Source organism: Rhinolophus ferrumequinum, chromosome 23, assembly GCF_004115265.2.
Source record: "Rhinolophus ferrumequinum isolate MPI-CBG mRhiFer1 chromosome 23, mRhiFer1_v1.p, whole genome shotgun sequence".
Lineage (NCBI taxonomy): Eukaryota > Metazoa > Chordata > Mammalia > Chiroptera > Rhinolophidae > Rhinolophus > Rhinolophus ferrumequinum.
Window position 1 is genome coordinate 25,488,636 of NC_046306.1, and position 24,993 is coordinate 25,513,628.

Consider the following 24,993-nt stretch of genomic DNA (forward strand, 5'->3'; position numbering starts at 1 on the left):
TCCTTGAACCAATTGAAAGTAAGCTATCTATATATATCATGACCCTCGACCCATTAAACTACAATACTTTAGTATGTATTTTCTAAGAATAGAGATAGTTTTAAGAGAGTTAAGTCTTAAGGTACAGTTTTCACCTTCAGTAAATTTAACATTGATACAGGTATCCCTTGCTTTTTGAAAGTTCCCATTCTGCCACTTCACTTTTACAAAAGACCTACATTTGTGCCTGTTTTTGCTAACAAAGAAATCTAAAGAGGATTTTCACTTTTATGGAGAAAGGTGAAAAGGGAAAATAGTGTTTAGTATTTGTGTTGCAGCAAGGATTAACAGAGGATTATAGAAGATTAACAAAGACAAGAGTTAGAAAACACTGATAAAATTGATAAGCTGATAGATTGATAAAGAGAAAAAACAAATTACTGATACCAATAATGACAAAGGCCATCACTATAGTTCCTGCTGACATTGGAAAAAAATCATAGCCTATTATTAAGTTTATTCCAATAAATTTGAAAAAGTTAGATGAAATCCAACAACTTGTCTTATGTTGATGCAGTAGAGAAAAAAATGTGGGGTAGGGGTTAAAATGAAGTTTGTTCTGGTGATGTCCTTGATTGAGTAGAGTTTAAGAATTCTAGATCCAGGCGGAGGATGTGATCCTAGATGGATTTACACAGCTTATCCATCGTAACTAGGGGGGAAGCAGAGTACCTGCATTTAGTAATGGGAAGAAAATACAGTTCTTTTCTGATTTATTTCTTCTTTCCACAGCTATTCATTTAGTGTTTCATGGAGTGTCATAGGTTTTCTTGCCTTCCACAGGAAGTGGTTTGGTTTGCCGAATGGATGGGCAGACTTCCCTGGGCTTGCGGCTGGGGGGTGGAGGGGTGAGTGTGGGGAGTTCTGGGAGACCTGAGAGCAGAGAAGATTCATACCTTGATGATGAAAGTGTAAGATGGTGCAACCACCTAGGAAACAACTTGGCAGTTTTTTAAAACTTAGGTGTGTATCTATACTTCGATCCAGCGATTCCACTTTTATGCATTTATCCATGAGAAATGTCTGTGTATATCCACACAAAGGCTTGTATAGAAGTGTGTTTAGCAGCTTTATTCGTAAGAGCCTGTAACTACATAATCCAAATGTCCATCAACAAGAGAATGGATAAACAAGTTACGGTATATTCATACAGTAGAATACTGTTTAGCAATAGGAAGGAGCAAACCATTGAAAATATCTCTGTGTGATTACATTAGATCAGGTTCCATAAAACTGGTCTATAGTGATAGAAATAAGATCTGTGGTGGGACAGGCTACCTGCAAAGGGGTATGAGGGAACATTTTGGGGGTGACAACTGTTTTATATCATGTTTGGGGGGTTACACAGGTGTACATTTATCAAAAGTTATCAAATTGTACACTTGAGGTGGTTGCATTTTATTGTATATAAATTACTCATTAAGATTTAGAAATTTGGTTGGAAGGAATCATATCAGTATAGCAGTCATTATATTAAATGTGAGTAGATTCTGTTGTGCCAGTAAAATTATCAAGACTAGATTAAGAAACAAAACCTAACCATGTCCCGTTTAGAAGAAGCAAATTTGTGAAAATTTGATAAACAAATATGAGTAATAAAGAGATAAATATCTAAGGCCAAGGAAAACAACAAAAATCTAATTTGAGCATCAAACTAATGGATTATTATATCAAACAAATGGATTATTATAATAAAAGGCATAATTTATGAAGATCTAATAATCATATGCTTATACAGCTAAAAAGCTAAATACATAAAGTAAAAATAATGGAAGAAATGGAGCAGTCATGGTATGGGATTTCAGTATACAGTTTTCATAAAGAAAATCTTAACAGATGAGAAAAGTTGCAGGTTTACAGGCCACATTGTCTGGTAATAATACAAGTAAATTAGAAATAGCTATAAGATGACTCCTTTTGAAACCTGCCTCCTCTGGAGGATTCCCCTATTTACCTTTATTCATTTCCACTGCAGAATAACCCTCAGCATATTCTCAAATTGGGAAATAATAGGTGGTAGCAAGGAGTTAATTCTTAATATTTCTGCTCTTATATTGTCTTCATGTTTCAGTTTGATGCCTTTGCCTCTGTGACTGCTGGTGAAGCGGTCACAGGCAGTACCCGTGTCCGTACCTAGGTCACTAATTACACTGTAAAACTTGATCTGAAGTTTTAGGTTGACATTCTTGTTCTTCCCCTTTCAAATCTCTCTGAGTTTTCAGTAACAACTTGTTGGCCAGTCACTAGAACACAGGGAATCTCAAATTAAAAACTGGTAAAATTAAAAAGAAATAAAAACACCCAGTACAGAGAGGACGTGGAGAATAGAATATTTTCATATATTGCAGGTGCAAATGTGAATTGTTACAGCCTTTTGGGAAATAATTGGGCAGCCTGCTTAATAATAAAAATTCATATTTATTTTAGCCCAGGAATCCTCCTCCTAAGATTCTATTCTTAGAAAATAATAGCATAAGTAAGGCCATATGTATAGGGATATTTATGGCAGCAATGTGCATAATGTTAACCAACTGAATATAAGATGAATGTTAGTAGGAGGCGGGCAGAAAAAATGATACCTCCATAAATTGGAATATTATGCTACATGAAAAAGAATGAATTAGATTAATACCCATTGGACAGAGTCCCACAAACTTTTGTTGAGAGAAGGAAGATGCAGACAATTTTGTGTAATAATTTATGCAACAAAAAATAATTTAAGAGAACCATGCATATATCCCGGGCTCATGAGTGTGAAGAAAAATAGTTAAGAATACTTGCTAGTGGTTAAATGTTTATCTTTGTGGAGGGTGGGTGTGAGTACTTGGGGAGATAAGTAAAAAAAAAAAGGAGAATTGTCCTTTAGTTGACAAAAAAGCCTGTCGGTGATTATATCTATTCATCATCTGTAAAATTATGTAAATGTGTATGTTTAAAGATACTTAGTAAATATTTAAAATAAATATGACTTATTTATTTTCTAAAAGTGATGCTGATTTGCAAATACTTCAGCATATCCATGGGAAGTCCATAGAAATTCTTAGGAGCAAAACAAGCATAGTAGAAAGCCATAAACTTTTTGAGCTAAGCCTAAAACAAAAAATCAAGGAAGTGTGCTCACGTATGTGTGTGCTTACACACTGAAACAGTAACCCATGGGAAATTTATCCATAAAACTGGATGGTCTCTGTGATTGGTTGGGATGGGTCTTCCGGGACCTTTGCCTTCCTTTGATTTGTCATCCTTGGTGTTGGCTTTGTGTTTAGGCTCCTACCGTGTTTCCCCGAAAATAAGACCTACCCGGACCAGCAGCTCTAATGCGTCTTCTGGAGCAAAAATTAATGTAAGATCCAGTCTTGTTTTACTGTAATATAAGATCAGGTCTTATCTAACATAGTATAACATGAGACCGGGTCTTATATTAATTCTGCTCCAAAAGACGCTTTAGAGCTGATTGTCTGGCTAGGTCTTATTTTGGGGGAAACATGGTAGCTTGATGGCTACAGTACTTCAGCTGTAAAATCTTAACTGTAGCAAATTCCAGAGGGAGAAGAAAGATGGTCTTTCTGGATGTCTGTTGTAGGTTGGGTTTCTTGGAAGCATTTGCTGAGATGGAGATTGGGGTACAAGTTGGTTATAACACCTGTGAGAGGAAGGGGCCAGAGGCAGAACTGGGCAAAGGAAGAAGTTGAGCTTCAATGCAGGCCTGATGAAGGGAAGCTCTGGAGCAAGGATTGCCTGTCAGAGTTGTCTGTGTTGAATTGAAATGCCCCGGCCTTTATACCCACGCTGGTGTGGGCTGCCCTGGGTAGGCAGCTCTTGAAGAAACTGTCAGCTAGAGGCTGTCTGATACCATGCTGCTGCTGCAGCTGGCAGCAAGTCCGTCCTTGAAGGGGAAGTCTAGATGGCGCATCTCTCTGCCGGCCACACGGACTTTAAGAATGAGAAAATAGTTCCTCTAAGCCCTCCATTAGACTTCCCCTCACATCTAAGTATTAGATTACATGCCGTGACAGAGACTTCTTCATAGCCTTCAATGACCCTTTGTCGCCTTTCTCCATGTCTCTAGTAAAAAAAAGTCCTGATTTTCACTGGGTCCGTGGTCATCTGGGATAATTTAGGCTACATTTCGTAGCCTCTGCATTTAGATGTGTCTCACTTTTGGCTAATGGCTGAGTTGAATTGTCATGTTTGATTGGAGGGGGCTGTGCACCTAGTTTACTTCTCCGCCTTCCTGCCGGGTAGAAAGTGAGAATAATAGCTGCAGTTTTAGCAGCTTTCTTGGATTATGATGTGGAAGCCACACGTTGAGGGTGACAGAGCAACAAGGTAGAAGGACATCAGGTCCTTGATAATCATGGAAATACGTCATGTGCTCTGAACTGCTTACCTTTGGACTTTATGTCTCAGTCAAGCCATTAAGGGTGAGGTTTTTCTTTCATTTGCATTAGAACCTAATCTTAACTGATACAAGTTTCTAATCAATTATTGAGAAAAGGCACAGGAAGCTATGATTGGCTCAGACTAACATTTTGGGAGTAGAACAGATGTCAGGGAGTAAGACACCGAGACATTTATATCAGTTAAGTATAGCGGAGGGATTGATGGGTAGAGAAGTCAGTGGATTTTCAGTCCGCGATAGTTGTGATGGACCTTGGAATCTTAACTATGTAAGTGGGAAAGTGAACTGTGTGGATGATGGGGTCTGGACATGAAAAAAGTGTTAGCTCGTTGGAGAGAGGTCCCCGTGGGGCTGATGACTCACTAGAAAGGGGGAACTAGGCTAAATGATTTGGAGGGATGGAGATGGTAGTCAGAGTATAGGACACCTAAAATGAAGGTTTTGGTGGTTGTGCTGTTACTGGTCATGACAAGGCCTACAGGAATGGGTGACTAAAGTGGGGGGGGGGGGCGGGTGGAAGGAAAGATTGTTAATGGTGCAATTAAAAAATGGAGAGGCTGGGTTTTGGATGGAACATCTTGGATGTTGATGTAGTTGAATGGAAGGTGGTAAACTAGATGCTAATGTCTTCAGTAGGTGAGGAGAAGTATCAGAGATCTCAGTAGATGTCCAAGTAAGGGAGGCCTATCTGGAAGAGAGCATCTGCTTCAGAGAGGCCGACACTGCTGATAGAAGAGGGAGGAAAAATGATCTGGAAAGAGCAGTGAAGAAGGAAATAGCATCCTTCTTAAATAATGAAAAATTCTACATAACAAAATATAGTACACAAAATACAAAGAAAAAATAAACAAAATATATTTACAGAACACTTAACATACAAATGGGAGTGCCTTCATATAAAAAGAGCTCCTCAACATTAATTTGAAAAAGACAACTTGGTTATAAAGTGGGCAAAGAATATGAAATCTTAATTCACAAAGGAAGAAATGCAAATGAACAAAATGTGTGAGAAGATATTCAACATTAGGGTTAGTATAGTCAAAACAATGAAATACTAGAAATGCTATCATATTGGCAAGACCTAAAATACTTGCTAAACTTCAGGCTTGGCATGAGTGTGGGAAGACAGATGCTGGTGTACCTGTTCCCTGCTCGTGGGGTGTGGTAGGCTGCCACTTCTGAAGCAGCAGCTCAATGGCTCTGATGTGTCTGTCCTGTATTGTGGCGTGATGTGCTTGCCCATCACTGTTACGCTCTCTATAGTGTTATTGTATGAAATATTTGTAACTGTTACTGTGTGATCTTATTTTTTAAAAAACAACTCATTTATAAATAAGTTCTTGTGGCCATTTTTATAGGACAAAGTGTGATTTTCCCCTCTCAGCTAGAAAGATTTAGGTGTTTTTTTTGTTCATTCCTGTTGGTTTTAGTATATTTGTATCTCCTTTTCTTAAGTGTATATATTTGTTTCATCTATATTCGTATAATCTTAATATAATTATATAGCTATTTTCTTCTCGTTATATGGTACGCATTAATTTATTCACTATGCTTAACTTGGATTGTATTGAGAATTAAGAAAGATATTATTAATATATGAAATTTTGATGGATTTAAGTTGCTTTTGTTCTTTTGGTTTTTTTTTTTTACAGACTAACTGGATCTTCTGGGTTTGTAACAGATGGACCTGGAAATTATAAATATAAAACGAAGTGCACATGGCTCATTGAAGGACAGTAAGTAGTAATGGCTAATTTAAATTTTTTTTTTCAAGATAAAGCTCAGTGTGGCATTACTTTTCCTACAAATAAAATTAATAATCTGTAGCATAAAGTACTTAAAATGTTTTTTATTTGATAACTTTTTTTACAAGTGAATTTGATTTCCTTATTTTGTAAATCTTTATTGTTATTTAAAAAAACTTTATTTAATGCTGCAAATGAATTGTACACATCAGAAATTTGTATATTTTTAATTGTAGTAGTTAAAAAACTGTTGAGTATTTTAAATTGTTTACTTAAAGCATTAGAAAATTATTGTGTCATTTTTTCTAATTTTTTTTGTGGGCAAGAAAGTCAGAATAACTATTGTTGCCCAAACAACTCTTCTGAGCCCCCTCTGTCCCTCCAGCTGTTGCCTTCTTTTTCTTCCCTTCATAACAAACCTTTCTCAAACTTTTTGTTTGAGTTTGTTTCTCAAACTTTGTTTCTCAAGCTTTTTGGTCTCAGAATCTCTTTACATTCTTAAATTTTTAGAATTCCAAATAATATTTGTTTATGTGGGTTTTATCTGTGTTTACCATATTAAAAATTAAAACTAAGAAATATTATTTAATTCAGTTTAAAAGCAAGAATAGTAAACCCACGATGTGTTAGCACAAATGACATATTTTTATGAAAAAAGAAACCTTGTATTTGAAAAAAATTTAGTGAAAAGAATGGCATTGCTTTACAGTTTTGTAAATCTCTTCTCTAACTTAATAGAAGACAGCTGGATTATCATATTTTCTTCTGCAATTCACACAATATGTTGCTGAAGTTTGTGAAGAAAATTACTTGAATATGAAGTAGGAAAAGGGAGGAGATTTTTAATAGCTCTTTTAAATAATTGTGGATGGTCTTTTTTGGTTACTACACCAAAACTTGACAAGTAGTAATTTCTTAAAAGTAAATTGCAGTGTGGAGTCTGAAACAATGTGAAAGAACTTCTGGAATTTGTTGGATTAAAATCCACTGGTTTCATTGTACTTTGAATGGATCTTTAACCTATGCGTGGTTTTATAACGCGATATATGGGATATTTGGGAAATATTGAGATCTCAACTATGCAGATTTCCCAAAATGTTGATATACTTTATTATGTAGTATTAAAAAATCACACTGGTTAATCACCATCAATCTCATCAGAAAGTTTTAAATATTGGGAAGTTGTATCTGGGTGGCAGATAAATTTTCCAAAACTCTTAATTATTGCTTGAAAGATTGTATTTTATCTTTGGCAACAAATACTGTCAGTTGTTTTCTTTGAAGCAACAGGCTTTCTTTGTTCATTTTCAAGATAATATCTGCCAGATATACAAGTTTGAAAAACCATAGTTTGTCTGTTGTTTTTCCAGGTAAAAATGGTAAATGGGGTTCCAAGAAAAAAGCAACTAGTTCAGCTCACAACTCAAACAATTACAAAAGTGATTTTCCTTGAGATCATTGTACCTCGTTAGGCAGCAGAAGTGCTTTATGCAGACTTCCTACCTTGTCATGCAGGATTTAATAAAATTAACAGTTTTTTCCACCACGTAATAAAGATAACTTTAAATGAAAGTGTCATTGACGAATAGCAGTGATTGCTAGTACAGTTTGGTGCTACGTTCTATCCACCAGCGTTTCATCCACCAGTGTTCTTGTACTGTTAGTAAATGCCACCATGGTGATAAAGGCACATGATAGCGCAGTATTATTGTGACTGTGGTGAACTCTCGGACCCCCTAAAAGGGCCTCGGCCTCTGGCGTTCAATGGACCACACTTTGAGAACCGCTGCTCTAGGAGTTGTCTGCCCTTGGCCTTTCTATCAATTCGCTCCAGTCTGATGTTCTCCTCTGCTGTTGCTTTGAATGTGGTTTCAGTGGTTGCTCCTCCTCGGCCTCGGCAAAAGGCTTGAATTCCTCCTTTCCTTTTTCCCCACATTCAACCTGTCAGTAAATTCTGTCAGTTTTCTCTCTAGAATATCTGCCAAATCCACCTGCGTTGTCCCTTTCATATTCGTCTCTACAATTATTGTAACAACCACCATTCCCACTGTTCCGGACCTCTGTATTAGCCTTGCTAATTAGCCTCCTGATTTTCGCTTTTGCCCCTTGCCCTACCTCTCTCTCAATTCATAACTCACATGGTTCCCTCTGTGTGCTGTGTTTCAGACATGCTGATTTTCTTCATATTGCTTTGACACATCAACTTCTCTCTCCTTAAGATTTTCAGACAGTGCTGTTCCCTTGGCCTGAAGCATTGTTCCCAGGCTTTTCACATGGCTTATCTCTGGTCATTCTAATCTACTCCAAAGCTTTCTGGGGTATTTCCCCACCACTGTGTACACCAAATCACATTCCTTTAGTTTCTTCACAGTGCTCTCATCACCATCGGAGTTAATTTGTTTGTATATTTATTTAGTTGTTTGCTTAGAGATGTTCGTTAGACAAATAAGTATGGGGTAGAGGAAAAGTCTAGGCTGGAGACATATAATTAGGCATCACCAGGAAATAAATGGTGTTGCTATTATTATCAAGAGCTTTTTGAGTGGAGTATTTGAGGTGAAGGCAGGTTAGAGGGTGAAGGGGTGAGTGGGATATGACGAAATGGAAAAAACAAAGTCTTCTGAGTTTCCCTCTATTAAGAGGAGAAAGGGATAAGGTAGGAAATAGCTGGAAGGAGAGAGAGTTGGGATTTGAAGCTTTTTATATTTTGTTGTTTTTTGTGAAATATGTGATACATAAGGAGATTTAAATATGGGTGTGGAAGTTCCAGATGAGAGGGAGATGTTAAATATGTGAGAGATGGAAGGAAGAGTAGGTAGGTATACCCGTTTTGGAAAATGGTACTTTGAGAGATTTTTCTCTGGTCGCTGAGCGTAAGCAAGGAGGTGGGACTGAATGGTTTGAAATAGCAATTGAGAGTTAGTAGTAATTGTGGAGAGGGAGAGAGAGTGTTAGTGGTAGGACTGTTGGCCGAATTGAAGTGCCATTTGAAGTTGGGGAGCAGTGACCAATCCTGGAAGCAGCTGCCCCGTGGAGTGACTTTCTCTGGCACAGCTTAGTTTTCTGTGGATTCAGTCTAAGCAGAGCAGGTAACTGGTTTCCTCTAGACAAGGGCTTTTGCCAGGCAGTTCCACGAAAAGGCAGAGAGACAGGCCAGTTTAGAGAATTGGCAGGTGTGTTTGTGAAATAATCTAGTGCGCAATCTTAAATTGAACAGGGCAGTGCAGGAATTGCAAGGGCTAGTGGGTTGGTTCAGAGGTTGTTAAAGAATGGCTGCTGTATGGACTGTAAGGTCCAAAGAGGCATAGACCATGTCTGTTTTGTTTACCATTGCTTGTTTAATGGTCTCTTGCACATAGTACGTACTAAGTAAATCTTTGACAAATGAAGGTATACGTTTACTAATTTCTTCTCGTTGTAAATTATTTAAAAATTTATATATTGTTTTCAAATGTTTAATAGTTATGATGATTATTATAAATTATTTTTTTTTTCAGGCCAAATAGGATAATGAGACTTCGTTTTAGTCATTTTGCTACAGAGTGTAGTTGGGACCATTTATATGTTTATGATGGGGACTCAATTTATGCACCACTCATTGCTGCCTTTAGGTAAGCTTGGTCATATAAGTACTTGTTAATCATTAAATGATTTCTGAATTCAAACGTATCTCCTAGATTGCATTCCTACTAGACTCAACTTTAGTGTCATTTAACACATTTATTTCATGAAAAGTGTATTACTTCTGGAGTCCTATTACTTGTGTGCTAGGCCTGACTCGGTTTCCTGTAGCTCCTGGGTAAGTTTCTGGGTAAAGTGCTTGACCTCTCTTTTTAGTTCCCTGCTGTATAAAACTGTAATGGTAGTATCAAGTTTACATGCTTCTCATGGTGGTGAAGTTTACATTTAAAAAATGTTTTATAAGTAATGTATTGAACAATAATATTTCTGTGAAAAATTTAAATCAAGAACCATGTTCATCTTGATCTTGTTATGTTCCTTATTGGATAGGCCCTCAGAAGTTATATGTCAAATTCAAATAGTGTGTGTGTGTGTGTGTGTGTGTGTGTGTGTGTGTGTGTGTGTGTTTATGTATATGCATTAATATGGGCAAGGAAAACTTTTTGGAAGAGTACACAAAATGAGCAGTGGTTACTCATAGAGAATGAGGAGGATGAGGAGTCATACCAGTTATGTATTATGATTTTTTTCCCAACACGTATTTTCTATTAGTAGTTAAACAAAAGAGCTTAACAGCAAATATGGGAGGGATTCTGAATTGTTTTGGCATTTTAGTTTTTATTAACAATACTAGCTGTGTTGTTTATTTTGCTTTTGACCACATGGGAATTCAAAACCATCCTGTTTTTCTTCCTTTACTTGATAGAGAATTTGTAAAATAATATTTTTCTAAAATACACATCTCCTTAGAGAGCCATGGTTGTCACTTTTTTCATCTGCAACTGACTTTTTGTATTTCTTTCCCGCTGACATTTTATTTCCCTGACTTTAAAAAGAAATCAAGTCAACAAATATTTTTAAACTTTTAAAAAATTTTTTGGTTTTATTTTTAAGTGTGTTTTTCCAGGACCCATCAGCTCCAAGTCAAGTCGTTGTTTCAATCTAGTTGTGGAGGGCGCAGCTCCCACTGGCCCAGGTGGGGGTCGAACCAGCAACCCTGGTGTTATGAGCATCGCGCTTTAACCAACTGAGCTAACCAGCTGCCCTCAACAAATATTTTTTTGTGTTCCTCACATGGGGTTAGTCTGGTTGATGTCTCATGGGGGTGAGGAGATAACAGAGTAAACGGTACACGAGTTGCCAGTGGACACAGGAGACCAGGGGACTAATGTGCCCTGGATTTCTCCCCTCCCTTTGGCTTAGAAATCTCTCCACATGTCTTTGAATTAAGAACCAGTTTCAAAGATTCATTTCTGGGGGCCCCAGAGCAGGGGGGATGGGCCATGCTGAGCATTAAACTGTCACTGGCGAAGTGTTGGGCGTGTATAGGTGTGTATACGAGTTTCTTCCTGCCAGGATTTGAAGCACACCTTGCTCGGATTATAGCTGAAGCACCCCAAACTTTAAAATAAACACAAAAACTGCCTGTAGTATGGTGTTATCATGATAGTCATTATTGGGGGTTCGCTTGATCCTGAGTTCGTTAATCCAGATTCATTGCATCCCTGTTATGTGCCGGGCACTTTGAATCAGCCAGGAGCCCCGTGGGGACGTCAGCCAAGCTGATGTGCGCAGCCCTGTGGTTCCCCTGGACCAGGTGTTTGATGAGCAGACATGGAATCAACAGCAACAACAAAACAAGCAGAAGGCTCTAATTGTTCTAGGTAGTGACTGACTTTTGAGAGAAGCCAAAGTACATGTATAGGCAACAGGAGAATTTTTAGGTTTCTATAAAAAGTTGGTTAACTGACAGTATAAATGAATCCGCTGACTGTGTTAAAACTTAGCCTATGATGTAGTATTTGAGTATGAATTTTCTAAAATTATAGTGAGAAAATACGTGTTTTGAAATTCAAATTTACCTGCAACATAAAACCTCTAAAGCACTGATGCGCAGAACAATTTGCAAACCACTGTTTGCACGCCCTGCTGTCACGAGGTGGGGGGCTGAGCGGTGTTGTTGGACCAGGAGGACTCTGGATGGAGGGACCGACCCAGTGTGATATGCTGGGGGCCCCGAGGGGAGACAGCCTGGCTGCAGACAGTTCAGCCAACAAAGAAAAGAGCCACAAAGAATTCAGAAGATGTGGACTTTTAATCTGAGTTCTGTCTAAGTCTCTGCGTTTGAACTTGAACAGGTCATTTATGTGCTCAAGCCGTCAGCTTCTAAAACCTAAAATGAGGGTATGGTATGTAGTGTGTTTTCTCTGGGTGTATTGCAAACTGTGAAGTTCAATTTCACTTTGAACTGGTTGATCACGTTTACGTTTTATATACTGAAGTTCTGAATAAAATTTGTTTAATAAACAAAGTTCCATTACTAGACACATTTGAGAATCCCTGGGACAAGTCTCTTCCAGCTCTGTAACATTATGATTTGTGGTGCATTCAGTTCCACAAATGCATACATGTAGCACCCTCGTGGAGTAGCTGTTCTGCTGTGACCTGTTGGGAGGGATACGCAGAGGTGGGAGTGGTGACGGAGCAGGGACAATAGTTTTCCTTTCTGAGGACATTCTTCAAGAGAATATTATTCCTTTTAGAATTTATTTTTATTTTTATGAAAGTCGTATGTTGACGAGGCAGTTCTTTGGGCTGTGATGAAGAGCTGTTAGAGGGAGCCTTGTGCAAACGGGACCAGTCAGTCTAGCACCCAGTTGAAACCATGGTCAGACCATGGCACACACAGTTAGAGAAGGTAGTCAAAGGCAGGCACATCTCTCAGGTTCTCGGACCCTCCTTTGCCAATCAGAAGTGTAGACGCTGCCTGCCCCGCCTCACCCGGCTCTTAACCGCAACTTTCCACATCTGTCTTGCCTTTCTTCCACATCTCCCTGCCCTTGAGGAGCGTATAGTCTTCTAAGGAGACGGGTGTGTCAAACTGAGGAGTACTAGTAACTTACATAGTGCAGTTGGTAAAGTCAGATTGTGCCCCAGGTATGTTCGGAGAGCCCGCGTCTGTCTGGGACAGTTATGGGGAATCAAGAAAATATTTGAGTTTAGCGATTTTCAAAAGTGATTCTAAACAGTTAAAAACTCTGTGTTTAAAATATAAAATTATGAAGAACCTGAGGGCAGGCAGTTGATTTGCTCAAGGTGAACAACTTAAGCTCTGCCTGCATTTATCTACTTAGGGTCAGGGGACAGGGAGGTGGGAGGTGGCGCAGGGTGACAGTGGAATGGCACACCTGCAGCATCATTATCTCACCCACACACGTTCCACTGCCTTGCATGCTGGGTTGAGGCCGTGTTTGTGTTCATTTGCTCCATGAAAGTTTATTTTTGTCATAAACCAGTTTTATTTTTATACTGGAAGAAAGCACATTCCAAAGCTGTCACAATTTTAAGTTTTTGAAGTGAAAAGAAGCAAACACCTGAGTTCCTCTGATAGTGGGAAGCTGAACCCCTTCTCCAGCATCGTGGTTATCTGTACAGAGGGCCCTCTCACTCCTTCTGTGACTCTCCATCTTTTCTCCTTCCACCCATCCTACCCTTAATCCTACACTGAAGTGTCCCCGCCACATAAGTAATAAATACCATTAGCCATCACTTATCGAGCCCTTCCTAGCATGGGACACTGTTGAAGCGCTTCACGTGCTTTGACAGTATGATTCTCATTGCGTCTCTGAGAGTGAGGGGGATAGGAGTTCTCTCGTTGTGTATTTGAGGAAGCTGAGGCTCAGAGATGTCAGTGACGTGCCCAGGCATGTGGAGCAAGGATCGGAGCTCATATCTCTGATCCTGAAGCTCATGCTAGCTTAACAGAGAGTACAGGGTCTCCCACGTGTGACTGAAGCTCCCGATCCTGTCCTGTGCCAGTATTTCCTATGGGAAAATTGCTTTTGGCATACCTGTTTCTAGGTGGCCCTGCTGTTGCAAGTACTTACTCCTTCAGCATTTCAAAGGGTTCTTCTGTCTAAAAACGATGAAATTGTGATGATGGTTGAAACCTTCATTTAAGTCTCTGATCAAATGTCACCTCTTGCAAGAGAGGCCTCTGTTAACTGCTCTTTCTAAAGTAGCACCTTTTGTTCTTTGTTCGATTTCCCTTCATAGCATTTATCTCTGCCTGGCGTTATATATACATACCTGGTGGGGGAGTGGGCTATCTCTGGGCTTATTTGTTGTTTTTCTGACATGAACTCCATGATGGCAGGAACTTCTTCACTATTGTATTCCTGGTACCTAGAATAGTGCCTCACATATAGTAAGTGCTTAGTAAATATTTGTTAGTGAATATATAGTATTATAGAAAATGTGTCACTGTTTTGTAACTCTCATTGAGTGAAAATCCTGTCCCCTCCTCCCCCTCATACCCAGCTTTGTACTCTTCCAGTCATTTTCATATGCACTTTTGTAAATGCTTGTAAATGTACACATACACTAGGCCCATTGTTTTGCAGCTTGTTTTTCCCCCCTGCCAATCAGAATGCCTTGATAAGCTCCTTGTTAAGTCCTGCCAGACCTACAGATATATAATCATTCATTCAACCAACTTGCTGTGGATGAGCATGTAGGATTCTGGTATATTTGTCTTTGTGTACATGAGCAAGTGTTTCTTCTACAAATAAATAGAATTGCTAGGTCATGGTGAATGAGCATTTAAGATTTTTATAGGCCCTAAGGTGGGAGTTTACCTGGTGTGTGCTCTCGGAAATCAGAGGCCAGTGTGGCTGTGGTCGATGAGTGAAGGGAAGAGAGTAATAGATGAGATGTTTATTCATTGGGTGGGGTTGTGTGTGGAGCAGACTGCATAGTGCCTGGTAAGGATTAAGGCTTTTACAGACTGAGGTGGTGTGGTGGTAATTGGGCAAAAGAGGTGAGCATGAAGAAATGCAGAAGGCAAGTAAATACAGAGAAAATGATTAACCTCAGGAGTATAAAAGAAACTCAGAATCACAATTTAAAAAATCGCTTTTCACTTCTTAAATTAGCTAAGCTAAAATAGGACTGGAAATCCTCCTTGTTGGCAGGGTGAGGTAGGATGGACCCTTTCATTCTTTACTGATGGGATTTCAAGTCGGCATATCTCTGCCGAAAAGCAAGTTGGTATTATGGATCAAGAGCCTTAAAGCTATCATTTAGACCCTTTAATTCAGTAATTCTTTCCCTCTCCAGGCACCCAACAAATGTTGTATGCTGGGCCCTGAGTGAGATCCTAAAAGCAATGAAGGAACTTTTAGTAACATAAGAAATGCTTATGGTATATTATTTGTAAAATAGAATATAAGATGTAATATGGTATCAATTAGGCAAAGAAAATACATCAGAATGCTAATAGTGTTGGGATTATGGGTGTTTGTTTATCAAGCTTATTTATTTATACTTTTGCTTTTCATGTCTTTTGATAGTGAATATTCGGCATTCATCATCTCATAAAGTTTGTTACTATCTATGATGGAGGTTTACTCAATTTTTCAAAGAAGCATTATAAAAAGTTTTATACAAAAAATAAAAATCTCAATAAAAATATAACCCGGAATAAAGGAGAGCTTAGCAAGAGATTTGGATCTGTTCCTCAGAGGATCCAGAACAATAGGATAATAGGGTAGCACCATGCATTTATCACACATTCATCACAGGAATTTTCCCCTTTCGTGGAAGTGGTTCTTTTAAATTGTAAGGATTAATTCCATCTCTGAATTTTGTCTGTCATCATGTGATGTGTCTGTAATTGTGCCTCCCTTTATAAGAAATGTGTTTTCATTTCAGCGGCCTCATCGTTCCCGAGAGAGATGGCAACGAGACTGTCCCCGAGGTTGTTGCCACATCAGGTTATGCCCTGCTGCATTTTTTTAGTGATGCTGCTTATAATTTGACTGGATTTAATATAACTTACAAGTAAGATATTTAAGTCTAATATCTGTGGTTGTATTCAAAAGACCATGCACTTTGTTTTAACAATAATAATGACTAACATATATTGAGGGCTTACAGCGTGCCAGACGTTGCATTGAGCAGTTTGCATGGATTTTCTCCTTTAAATTAAAAACAACAACAAAAACTCTGAGGTACGGCAGTGTTTTTCTACTCATTTTATAATTGAGGAAATGGGTAGGAAACAGTAAACTGTCAAATGGTGGGACCACAGTTTCAACCAGGTCTTGCTGCTGTTGAAACTTCTCCTGGAAGAGAGGGCATTTAGCTGCTAATGGATAAAAACATTGGGGATTTTGCTAAGTATAATTTAATAAATAGTACTTTTCATGTACTAGTGTTATAGTTGGCCCATTGATGACAACTTAGTTGAGGTTACAAATGAAATGTAGACAGGCAGACTTCGGCAGCTTTTGGAATTTGTTGTGATAGGAGAGAGACTAACTTGTGTCTTTTCTTTTTTTCCTCTTAAGAAGCGTTTCTTTTTGTAAGTAAATTCATAAAATGCTATATACAAGTGATTTGTGATAAAGACCTTCTGTGGCCCACAAAGCCTAAAATACTATTTGGCCTTTTACAGAGTAAGTTTGCCAGCTCCTGGCCTAGGCAGTAACCTCCACTGGTAACCTTTATGTTGAGTTCATTTTCTGCCCATTTTCTTCTCAGGATCTCAGTATTCATTCAGGCCAATTTAAAGCCATCTCTGTCATGATTGGTATGGTGATTCAGTCTTTCAGGCGCCTAGGGTTTGTGACTTGGCAGCCTAGGCAGCTTATCACAGGTCCAGCAAGGTGTTTTTTAGGGACACAGGCAGGCACAAAGGCTGAGGGGAGAGGCTGATGAGTTTGGTTGGGTCCATGTGAGATGTCTAAGCAGGGCATTGCTATTTGGATCTAGAACTCAGAATTGCTGTCAGGGCTGAGGATATCATCTGGGAGTCATTGGCACATGGACTGTGACTGACTGGCCTTTGGGGCATGTGCACAGCAAGGAGAAGGCAGCTAAGGGACAAAGGAATTCCAGTGGCTTTTTTGTCACAAGCCCAGAGAAGAAAGTCTCAAGGAGGAAGCTGACAGCTATGAGGTTGAGTAAGCAAAGGAAGCCCTAGGTGACCTTCGCTGGGGAGGGTGGAGTCGGGCCTGGTGGGGACACAGTTCAGGACTGAAGGTTAGACAGTCATGGCACTGAGAGTGGGACACTGCAGAAGTCCCTCTCTGAAGGGGAGACGTGGGTTTAGGCCAGGGCTTCTGAAACTTCACAGGCACAGGGATCTTCTGAAGGGCTTGTGAAGACACAGATTCCTGGGGCCTACCCAGAGACTGTAGTTCAGTAGAGCCGGGGCCTGAGAATCTGTATTTCTGACGAGCTCCTGGGTGATGCTGCTGCCGCCTGTCTGTGGGCCTCATTCTGAGCAGCACTGAGCTAGCCGTTCATCCAGGGCCCATTCTGGGTTCCCTGTAGGTTCCTAGGTCAGGGGCTAGAGGGCACAGGCTTCACTGTTATATGGCCCCTCGCGGTAGCAGCCCTGGGGGAAGAGAAACTCCAGGGAGGGAGCAAACCAGGAGAGAAGGCAGTTCAGGCACCCCTGGACACTGGAAGCGCTTTGCCCCTCGTCACTGGAGAGCTCTTCTCCTACCCCTGTAGCCAGCATCTTCCCCAGGACTGCAGGTGTTTCTTACTCTAATAGGCATGGGGGAAAGCCTTGATCCTCCCCTAGGAGGATTACAATTTAATCGTAAATTGTATTAGCTTTGTGGTTCCAAGATCTTTATTCTTTAAAAAAGAGTCCTAAACTGTTTTAGGGGTTCCAGACCCTATGAAAAGCCAAATGAAATGATGGTTTTCATTCCCAGAAAAACGCCCAGGAGCATATGCATAAAGCACTATCATTCATTTCCCAGTGTCCTCAGGTTGCACTGAATCCTAGCTTTGGACTGACTTCAGCTGGAGGACCCTTCAGACTTATACCCACAGTTACTCAGGTGTTTGTTAATTTTCTTTTAAAAGAAGAATGAAAAAGGTTATGTTTTATTTTCACACAAATTGGCACTCCATTTTATGTCTCATGCTGAGTCATATTTTAAGCACAGAAAAGTAGACTAATTTTCTCATTATTTCAGTTTAGACAAATATACGAGCAGATGCTTTGATGTATTACCTGCCATTTTCACGTTTTAGAGATTCAAAACTAAATCTTATGGTTTGAGATGTAACTCACAGTCCTAAAGAGTGCTCAGTATTATTTCTGGCACTTGAAGTAAACCTAACCCTAAAGGCATTTGAGTGGAGAGGTTGAGGTTCAAGGGGAAGTTGAAGTTATCCTTTCCCTCCTTTAGTTCAAAAGGTGTTATGTGTTACCTCCTCTTTGTTTTGCAGTAACATTAAGTTTTGGTTATGTGCTACTCCCTCACGTATGGTTAATAAGCGTGTCTGCAGGAAATTGACATATGCTTAGTGTAAGGCTAAGTTTGAGCACATAATGGAAATGCTTTACCTCAGTTTTCTTTTAGGCCTTTTATAAAAATGAAGTGTGATTATTATAGCCATTTCAGCATAACAAATCCAATCTGAAATTTAGACTATCTTTAGTAAACTTTGTCTTGCAAGTCCTTTTTCTTAACAAAAGTGAAATTGGCCTTCACTGAAGCTTTACTTCTACGTATGTATTATTATATAGAGGCCATAGGCACCACTTTCTAGAGGCCTGCAAGAATGTCATTGAGCTTTATAGCTGAATATTTATTCTTTTTACTGGAGCTTGAAAGGTAGGCATATGCATTTATTATAATTATAATATGGGTTATAAAAATACTATATACAAATATTTACAAAATTTTATTATAAATATATCATGAACTGATATTTGGGTGTCGGCATGAACATTAATTAGCTTGTTTTTGTAACTGAATCCTGATATTCTGACGTGCTTTGCTACCACATTTCTTTTTGGTTTTCTTTACAGGTCTTCTAAGAAATCTACACTCTGAAAGTATCTTAACAGTTTGGTTGTCCTTCCCCTTTTAAAAATCTGAATTATATCTTTTCAAAGTGCTGTCAATACAGTTATCTTAAGTCATGTTATTATGAGACATAGTTAAACTCCTGTGTTAAGTTCAACTGACCTTCCCTTTTCTGCCATCTGAAATGAGTAGATAAACTTACTGAGGAATTTTAAACATACCAACCTGGGCAATATAATCTTTAACAAATTCCATAACCTTTCGGAGTCTATCCAGAAAGATACATCTATACCATAAGGATGGTAGTGTATTGTTGGCAGCTTGTTTTATCCTTTTCCTCTCCAAACTTGCAAGCGTGCATTTGGTAGTTTTGTAATGCTCAGCATTTATGGGCTACCAAGAATAGGATGGTCATCCTACCCTGAGAAGCTAAGGCTCTCTTCTCTCTTTGTAATTTCTTTAACTTGCTCTTCTTTGGAGAATCCAAAAAGGTCAATTTGATTTCATTACTTGCCCTAGCTATGCAGTCAGTGTTGTGTGACCCCATTTAGGCTGAATGGTAAGTACTGTAGTTATGCTTGTGAATGAACCGGAGACAGTGGGATTCTGAAACCTTGTGGGGGAGGAAGTTCTGCTAAGTTATTGCAAGTGTTGCTTTGTGTTGATTTCATTTTCTCCCACTGTTTTTATAGTTTTGACATGTGTCCGAATAATTGCTCAGGCCGCGGAGAATGTAAGATCAGTAATGGCAGCAACACTGTGCAATGTGAATGTTCTGAAAACTGGAAAGGTGAAGCATGTGACATTCCTCACTGTGTCAATAACTGTGGTTCTCCTCATCGAGGCATCTGCAATTCAAGTGATGTTAGAGGATGTGCCTGCTTTTCAGAGTGGCAGGGTAGGTGTTTCTTTCATTTTTCTTCCAACTTACAGTGTATTTCTGATTTAGGAAATTGTAGATTGGCCCTAACATTTATGCCATTTATGTTAGTCAAATATCAGCTAATGTTTAGCTTTTCACATCTCTTATTGAGCTTCTTACAAATCTTTGAATTTCATAGATGTGTGATTGTGGCCTCTAGAATTGTGGACGGGTTTGACATTCTTTGCAATTCATTCATGAAAGCTGGGAGAACTTGGTTTCAGCCATAAGAAGACATACTAGCAGAGAACCAAGCTGGGAGGTGGGACAAGTGCTGACAATAATGGTATCTCCTCAGCAACTTTCAATAAATTCAGAGAAAATTGGGGTCAATTAGTAGAATTCTAAAGCAGTTAGCTAGCTAATGAAATTATCTCCGGATAAAAATTATTAAAGAAGCTTTAGTAAATTCTTTAAGGGGGGAGTGATAATAGCTGTTGCTGATTTTCTTTTTTTTTTTTTTCTAAAGACTTTTTTTTTAATTGGGGAAAGGGAACAGGACTTTATTGGGGAACAGTATGTATTTCCAGGACTTTTATTGGGGAACAGTGTGGTTTTTTCAAGGCCCATCAGCTCCAAGTCAAGTTGTCCTTTCAATCTTAGTTGTGGAGGGCGCAGCTGAGCTCCAAATCCAGTTGCCGTTTTCTTTTTTTTTTTTTTTCCAATCTAGCTGGGTGGGGGGAGGGGGGCGGCGCTCAGCCCACCATCCCTTGCAAGAGTCGAACTGGCAACCTTGCTGTTGAGAGCATGTGCTCTTAACCAGCTGAGCCATCCAGCCACCCGGAAGCTCAGCGGCAGCTCGTTCTCTTCACTCGAGTTGTTGTGGAGGGCACAACTCACTGGCCCATGTGGGAATCGAACCAGCAAGTCTGTTGCTCAGAGCTCGCACTCTAACCAACTGAGCCATCTGGCCGCCCCTGTTGCTGATTTTCTTTATATATTTACCCTTTCCTCATATCTCTTTTATTTTGAAAGGAAATGTACTTCTTTATATGCTTTAGTTTGTTCGATGTAGCTGACATCAAGGAGTTAATTAAAGTATTTGAGTACCTACCACTGTGCAAATGTTGCAGCAGAAGCTAAACCTCCCAAGAATGGAGTTTCTTGATTTTCTAGGAAATGCATAATTTGTGTTATTACTCCCAGGACTAGTCTTTACATTTTAATCCTAAAGTTTTCATTTCAATCCTAGTAATTTCTTTGTCCACTCTTTCCTTTGAGGGCTATTTAAGCAAGTATTTCATTACTGAAAAATCCTAACCTGGATATGGTAGATCATCATTAGAAAGTATGTTATTTTGAATTTTATGAGAGATTACTGATGGTCACTAGCTTTGAGTAAATTAAAAGCACAAATTAATGGAATTTGTCTGATATTTAGATGCTAAAGGAAAGACTAAATATTCTTTAGACATTTATTACATTTAGATGATTAAAACTTGAAATGCAGTAATTCTAAAGCTGCATTTTGTGAAGTTAATTTATTATGTTTTATTAGGTCCTGGATGTTCAATTCCTGTGCCAGCTAACCAGTCATTTTGGACTCAAGAGGAATATTTTAACCTAAAGCTCCCCAGAGCCTCTCACAAAGCTGTGGTCAATGGAAATATAATGTGGGTTGTTGGAGGATATATGTTCAACCACTCAGATTTCAGCATGGTTCTAGCGTAAGTGGTTTTAAACACTTTTGCAAGAAGCAAAAACTTTTTCAAAACTTTTTCAAAATGAAAAAGTTTTTCATTTTGAAAATTTATAAATTAGTGATAAGCAAAAAGAAATAATCAGTAATTTCATGATCTGGGGAAAATCCCTGTTAATAATATGTTGTAGTAGTCCAGACTTTTTTTTGACATATTCTTAGTTTTTGAAATCCGAAGCCACAAAGAATTCATTGTAGTAAGCAATAATTCATTTTTTCCAGGTACTATTTCGTATATTTTGCTTTAGGTACGTATAGTAAGTTCTCTATAAATAGGGGATTAGTTTATCTCTTCATTTAATTAACATATTTATAGATCAAATGGTTTGCATTTATAGTTGGCTAGTGGAAATAATGCCATTATCTAATACTTTCTAGGGTTCAAGGTCTTATTTGCTGGTCCCATGTTGGTCTCATCCTGAAGGGAAAAATACGTTGTCACAGTGAAATTAGCTATGGAGATTGATTTTGGGGAAAAATGTATCAACATTACTCATGCTGATTTTGTGCCCTAGCAATGTTTTCTAGGCATTTTCTATTAATGAAGGTTATTAAAAACCAGCATTTGTTCTTTAAGAGATTCTGGAAATATAGCAGTGGTGGCATAGTTTCTGAAGCCTGCCCAAATATACTCATTAAAACCCAGAGAACAACTAGGATAACATAGTCAAAAACACGTGGATCGCATCTATAACAGAATTTGGTCAGGTGGAGCTAAACTGACAGCTGCAACCCCTGTGTTGTGGTATTAGCATCTGTGCAAGAGTCAGCAAAGGGGAGCAGTGGGTCCCCCGCCAGGCTCCAGCATACCTGGAAGATTCTCGGAAACTCAACCAGACACTTTGGGAACAACAGGTAGAATTGGAAAGATTTCGCGTATTCTAGTAATGGGGTGAGTTCAAGGAATCTGTAGTAGGATCTGAAGGGGCTGGAGCAATTTGTACCTTATTAGCTCTCAAAATGAACCAGCCAAAGTCTTTTTGCCTGAGAAAGTTCGACACTGAGGGGAAACTGCTGGAAATAGAATTCAAATTGAATAAGATAAAGGGCAATAGAGACAAAGTAAAAAAAAGTCTGGTTAACAGGGAGGAGAACAAAGTCAGGAGATTTCAACGAGTAAGCTGCTGTGTATTTGACACTACACTACAACAACAGAAGAGTGAGCTAGAGAACTGAGAAATTAGAAACACTGTCTTAAACCAAGCCTTTTCTGTGAGAAATCATGAAAAAGTAATTTTAAAATTGAGCAACAAAAAAATATCAAGGTCAAATTTCATCGAAAGTTATTTCAAGCAAAAAGAGAATAAGGAGTAAACTAACATCCCTTCATACATGAAAGATAGTGGAAAAATATGCTCACAAAACTAAAGAATTCCAAAACAAACTAAACTACAATAAGAAAATGATAAAAGACATGAAAGATGAATATAATCAGAACTAGAAAAATTTAGAAATAAGATGATAGATGTTAGGAAAGAATTTTAAAGTAATTTCAGAATTGAAGACACACCTAGAAGGAACACAGAGTAACTAAACACAACATACACTCCTTTAGAAATAGAATATGAGAAAGAAAATTTTTAAACATTTAAAGAAATGAGAAAGTCCCTTTCCCCTGTTCTTCGTGATAAGTATTATTAAAAATGCTGGACATTACATATAAAACAAACATGAGAAAACCCTTGTCGTGCGGGGGACCCTGCTCGCTGCGCCATTTGTCGTGCGGGGTGGCCTGCAAGGCCTCCAGTCCTGCTTCCCACATAAGAATGTAGGATATGGCGAGGCCAAAAAGGAACACACACGGAGCCATAGACGGGGAGTCATACCACTATAGTCTCACTGGTGGCACTAGTCTCACTGGAGGCTGGAGTCACACGACCTGCAACCTGCTGTCCTCTTCTCTGCCTGCCAACCAACCAACTGACCAACCAACGCAGCCGCGGCAGTTATATCAGTGCCTAATTGGCTAACTGGTTACAGCTGATGGTCAATTAGCCACAGCTGACAGCCATCTACTACCCGGGCCAGCACCTTTCCACGTGAGGCCAAGAGCCTGGAAACTGCTCTCTGGGACTCTGTCCCCACAACCCTGAAAGGTAGGAAGAAGGACACAGTCTGGTGAGGAGCCTCTGGACCCAAAAAATGACATATTGGTAGGTTCCAAGGGTTTTCCTTTTGTCCCATATATGTGAAATGCCAATCTGGAAATGCCAATGGGCACTAGCTGGCAATCTGGAAATGCCAATAGGCACCAGCTGAAGAAACCCTAGGAAAAACCTGTTCTACCTAGCCCAATGGCCAGGAAAGGGACAGCTTAGCAAGACAGAAAACTTTTAGACAATAACCACTCTACTCCAAGCAAACACCACAGAAAGAACTATGACCCCACCCCAAACCCTGCCAGAGTCTGAGTGAAGAGTCTAGATTTCCACCCTTGCTTTGATGTAGTGAGGTGCACTACCTCCCTGCCAGGGTAGTGTTAGAGAAGGCCAGTTAGGGAGCTGGGACGTTCTTCTTCACCAGGTGGTAATGAGGCCTTCCCCACCCCTGTGATGTCAGTGGAGACCTTGTGAGGAGCCTGGATTTCTACCTCCACCTGGCAGTAACACAAGTAATGATTCATCCTTCTTCCCCCGCCACTGGGGTGGTGTCAGAGGAGCCCTCCTCTAACAGAAGATTCAAAGAAGATCCAGCATCTCACGTCATACCAGAAATGTTCAGATTTCAGTGGAAAATCATTTGTCATGCTAAGAGCCAGGGAAATCTAAACTGAGAAATGAGAAAAGGCAATCAAGAAATACTAACACTAAGACGACACAGTCATTGGAATTATATGACTGGATTTTAAAGCAGCCATTATAAAAATGCTTCAGCAAGCATTTATAGAAACACCTGAAACAAATGAAAAATAGAAAGTCTCATAAAAGAAATAGAAGATACAAAGAAACATCAAATGTAAATTTTAGAATTGAAAAACAACCAAAACAAAAATCTTGGTGGATAGGCTCAACAGCAGAATGGAGAAGATAGGAAAGAATCAGTGAACTTGAAGGTAGAACAATAGAGATTCTGCAATGTGAACAGAGAGAAAATAGAATTTTAAAAAATGAACAGAACCTCAGACCTGTAGACTATAACAAGAAAACCTTAACATTTCTGTCACCAGAGGAGTCCTGGATGGAGAAGAGAAAGAGGATGTGTCTGAAAAAGTATTTGAAAACATAGTGGCCCAAAATTGCCCAAATTTGGGCATACATATGGATTCAAGAAGCTGGGCGACCTTTCACAATCTTTGACTCTCACGAGGGTTTGCAATCTGTTGATTCTTTCTCATTTCCTCTTTCTCATTCTCCTGCTCAGCTATCATACTTTGATTTCATTTTTCAGATCTCCATCACATTTTCTCCTATTGTAATTCTCGGCTAATAGCCTTGCTTCCTGTTTCTATTTTGAAAGATAAAGGTTATCAAAAGATATATAACAGTCTGTCACACTTTTCACAACACAGAGAAGCAAATGTAAGAGAAGAACATATTGATGCAATAAAATATAAGAAATTCCAAGCACCAAATAAATGGTCCTTCTTCTGGAAGCTGAGTCCAAGATAATGGAATACTGAACAACTAGTTCTAAGACCTGGACAAGGAAATAAGCAAAGACAGACTTCA

The 24,993-nt window shown here is 39.1% G+C and overlaps 1 protein-coding gene across 6 annotated transcripts in view; it reads left to right on the top strand.

Moving 5' to 3' along the window:
• ATRN (attractin) overlaps positions 1-24,993 on the top strand; it is a 142,525-nt gene that overhangs the window by 26,304 nt on the left and 91,228 nt on the right. For all 6 annotated transcript variants that reach the window (XM_033095114.1, XM_033095109.1, XM_033095111.1 and 3 more), the window contains exons 2-6: positions 6,094-6,177; positions 9,684-9,797; positions 15,580-15,708; positions 19,397-19,602; positions 21,125-21,293. In XM_033095114.1, the coding sequence (XP_032951005.1) occupies positions 6,094-6,177; positions 9,684-9,797; positions 15,580-15,708; positions 19,397-19,602; positions 21,125-21,293 (702 nt within the window). The remainder of the gene's footprint in view (positions 1-6,093; positions 6,178-9,683; positions 9,798-15,579; positions 15,709-19,396; positions 19,603-21,124; positions 21,294-24,993) is intronic.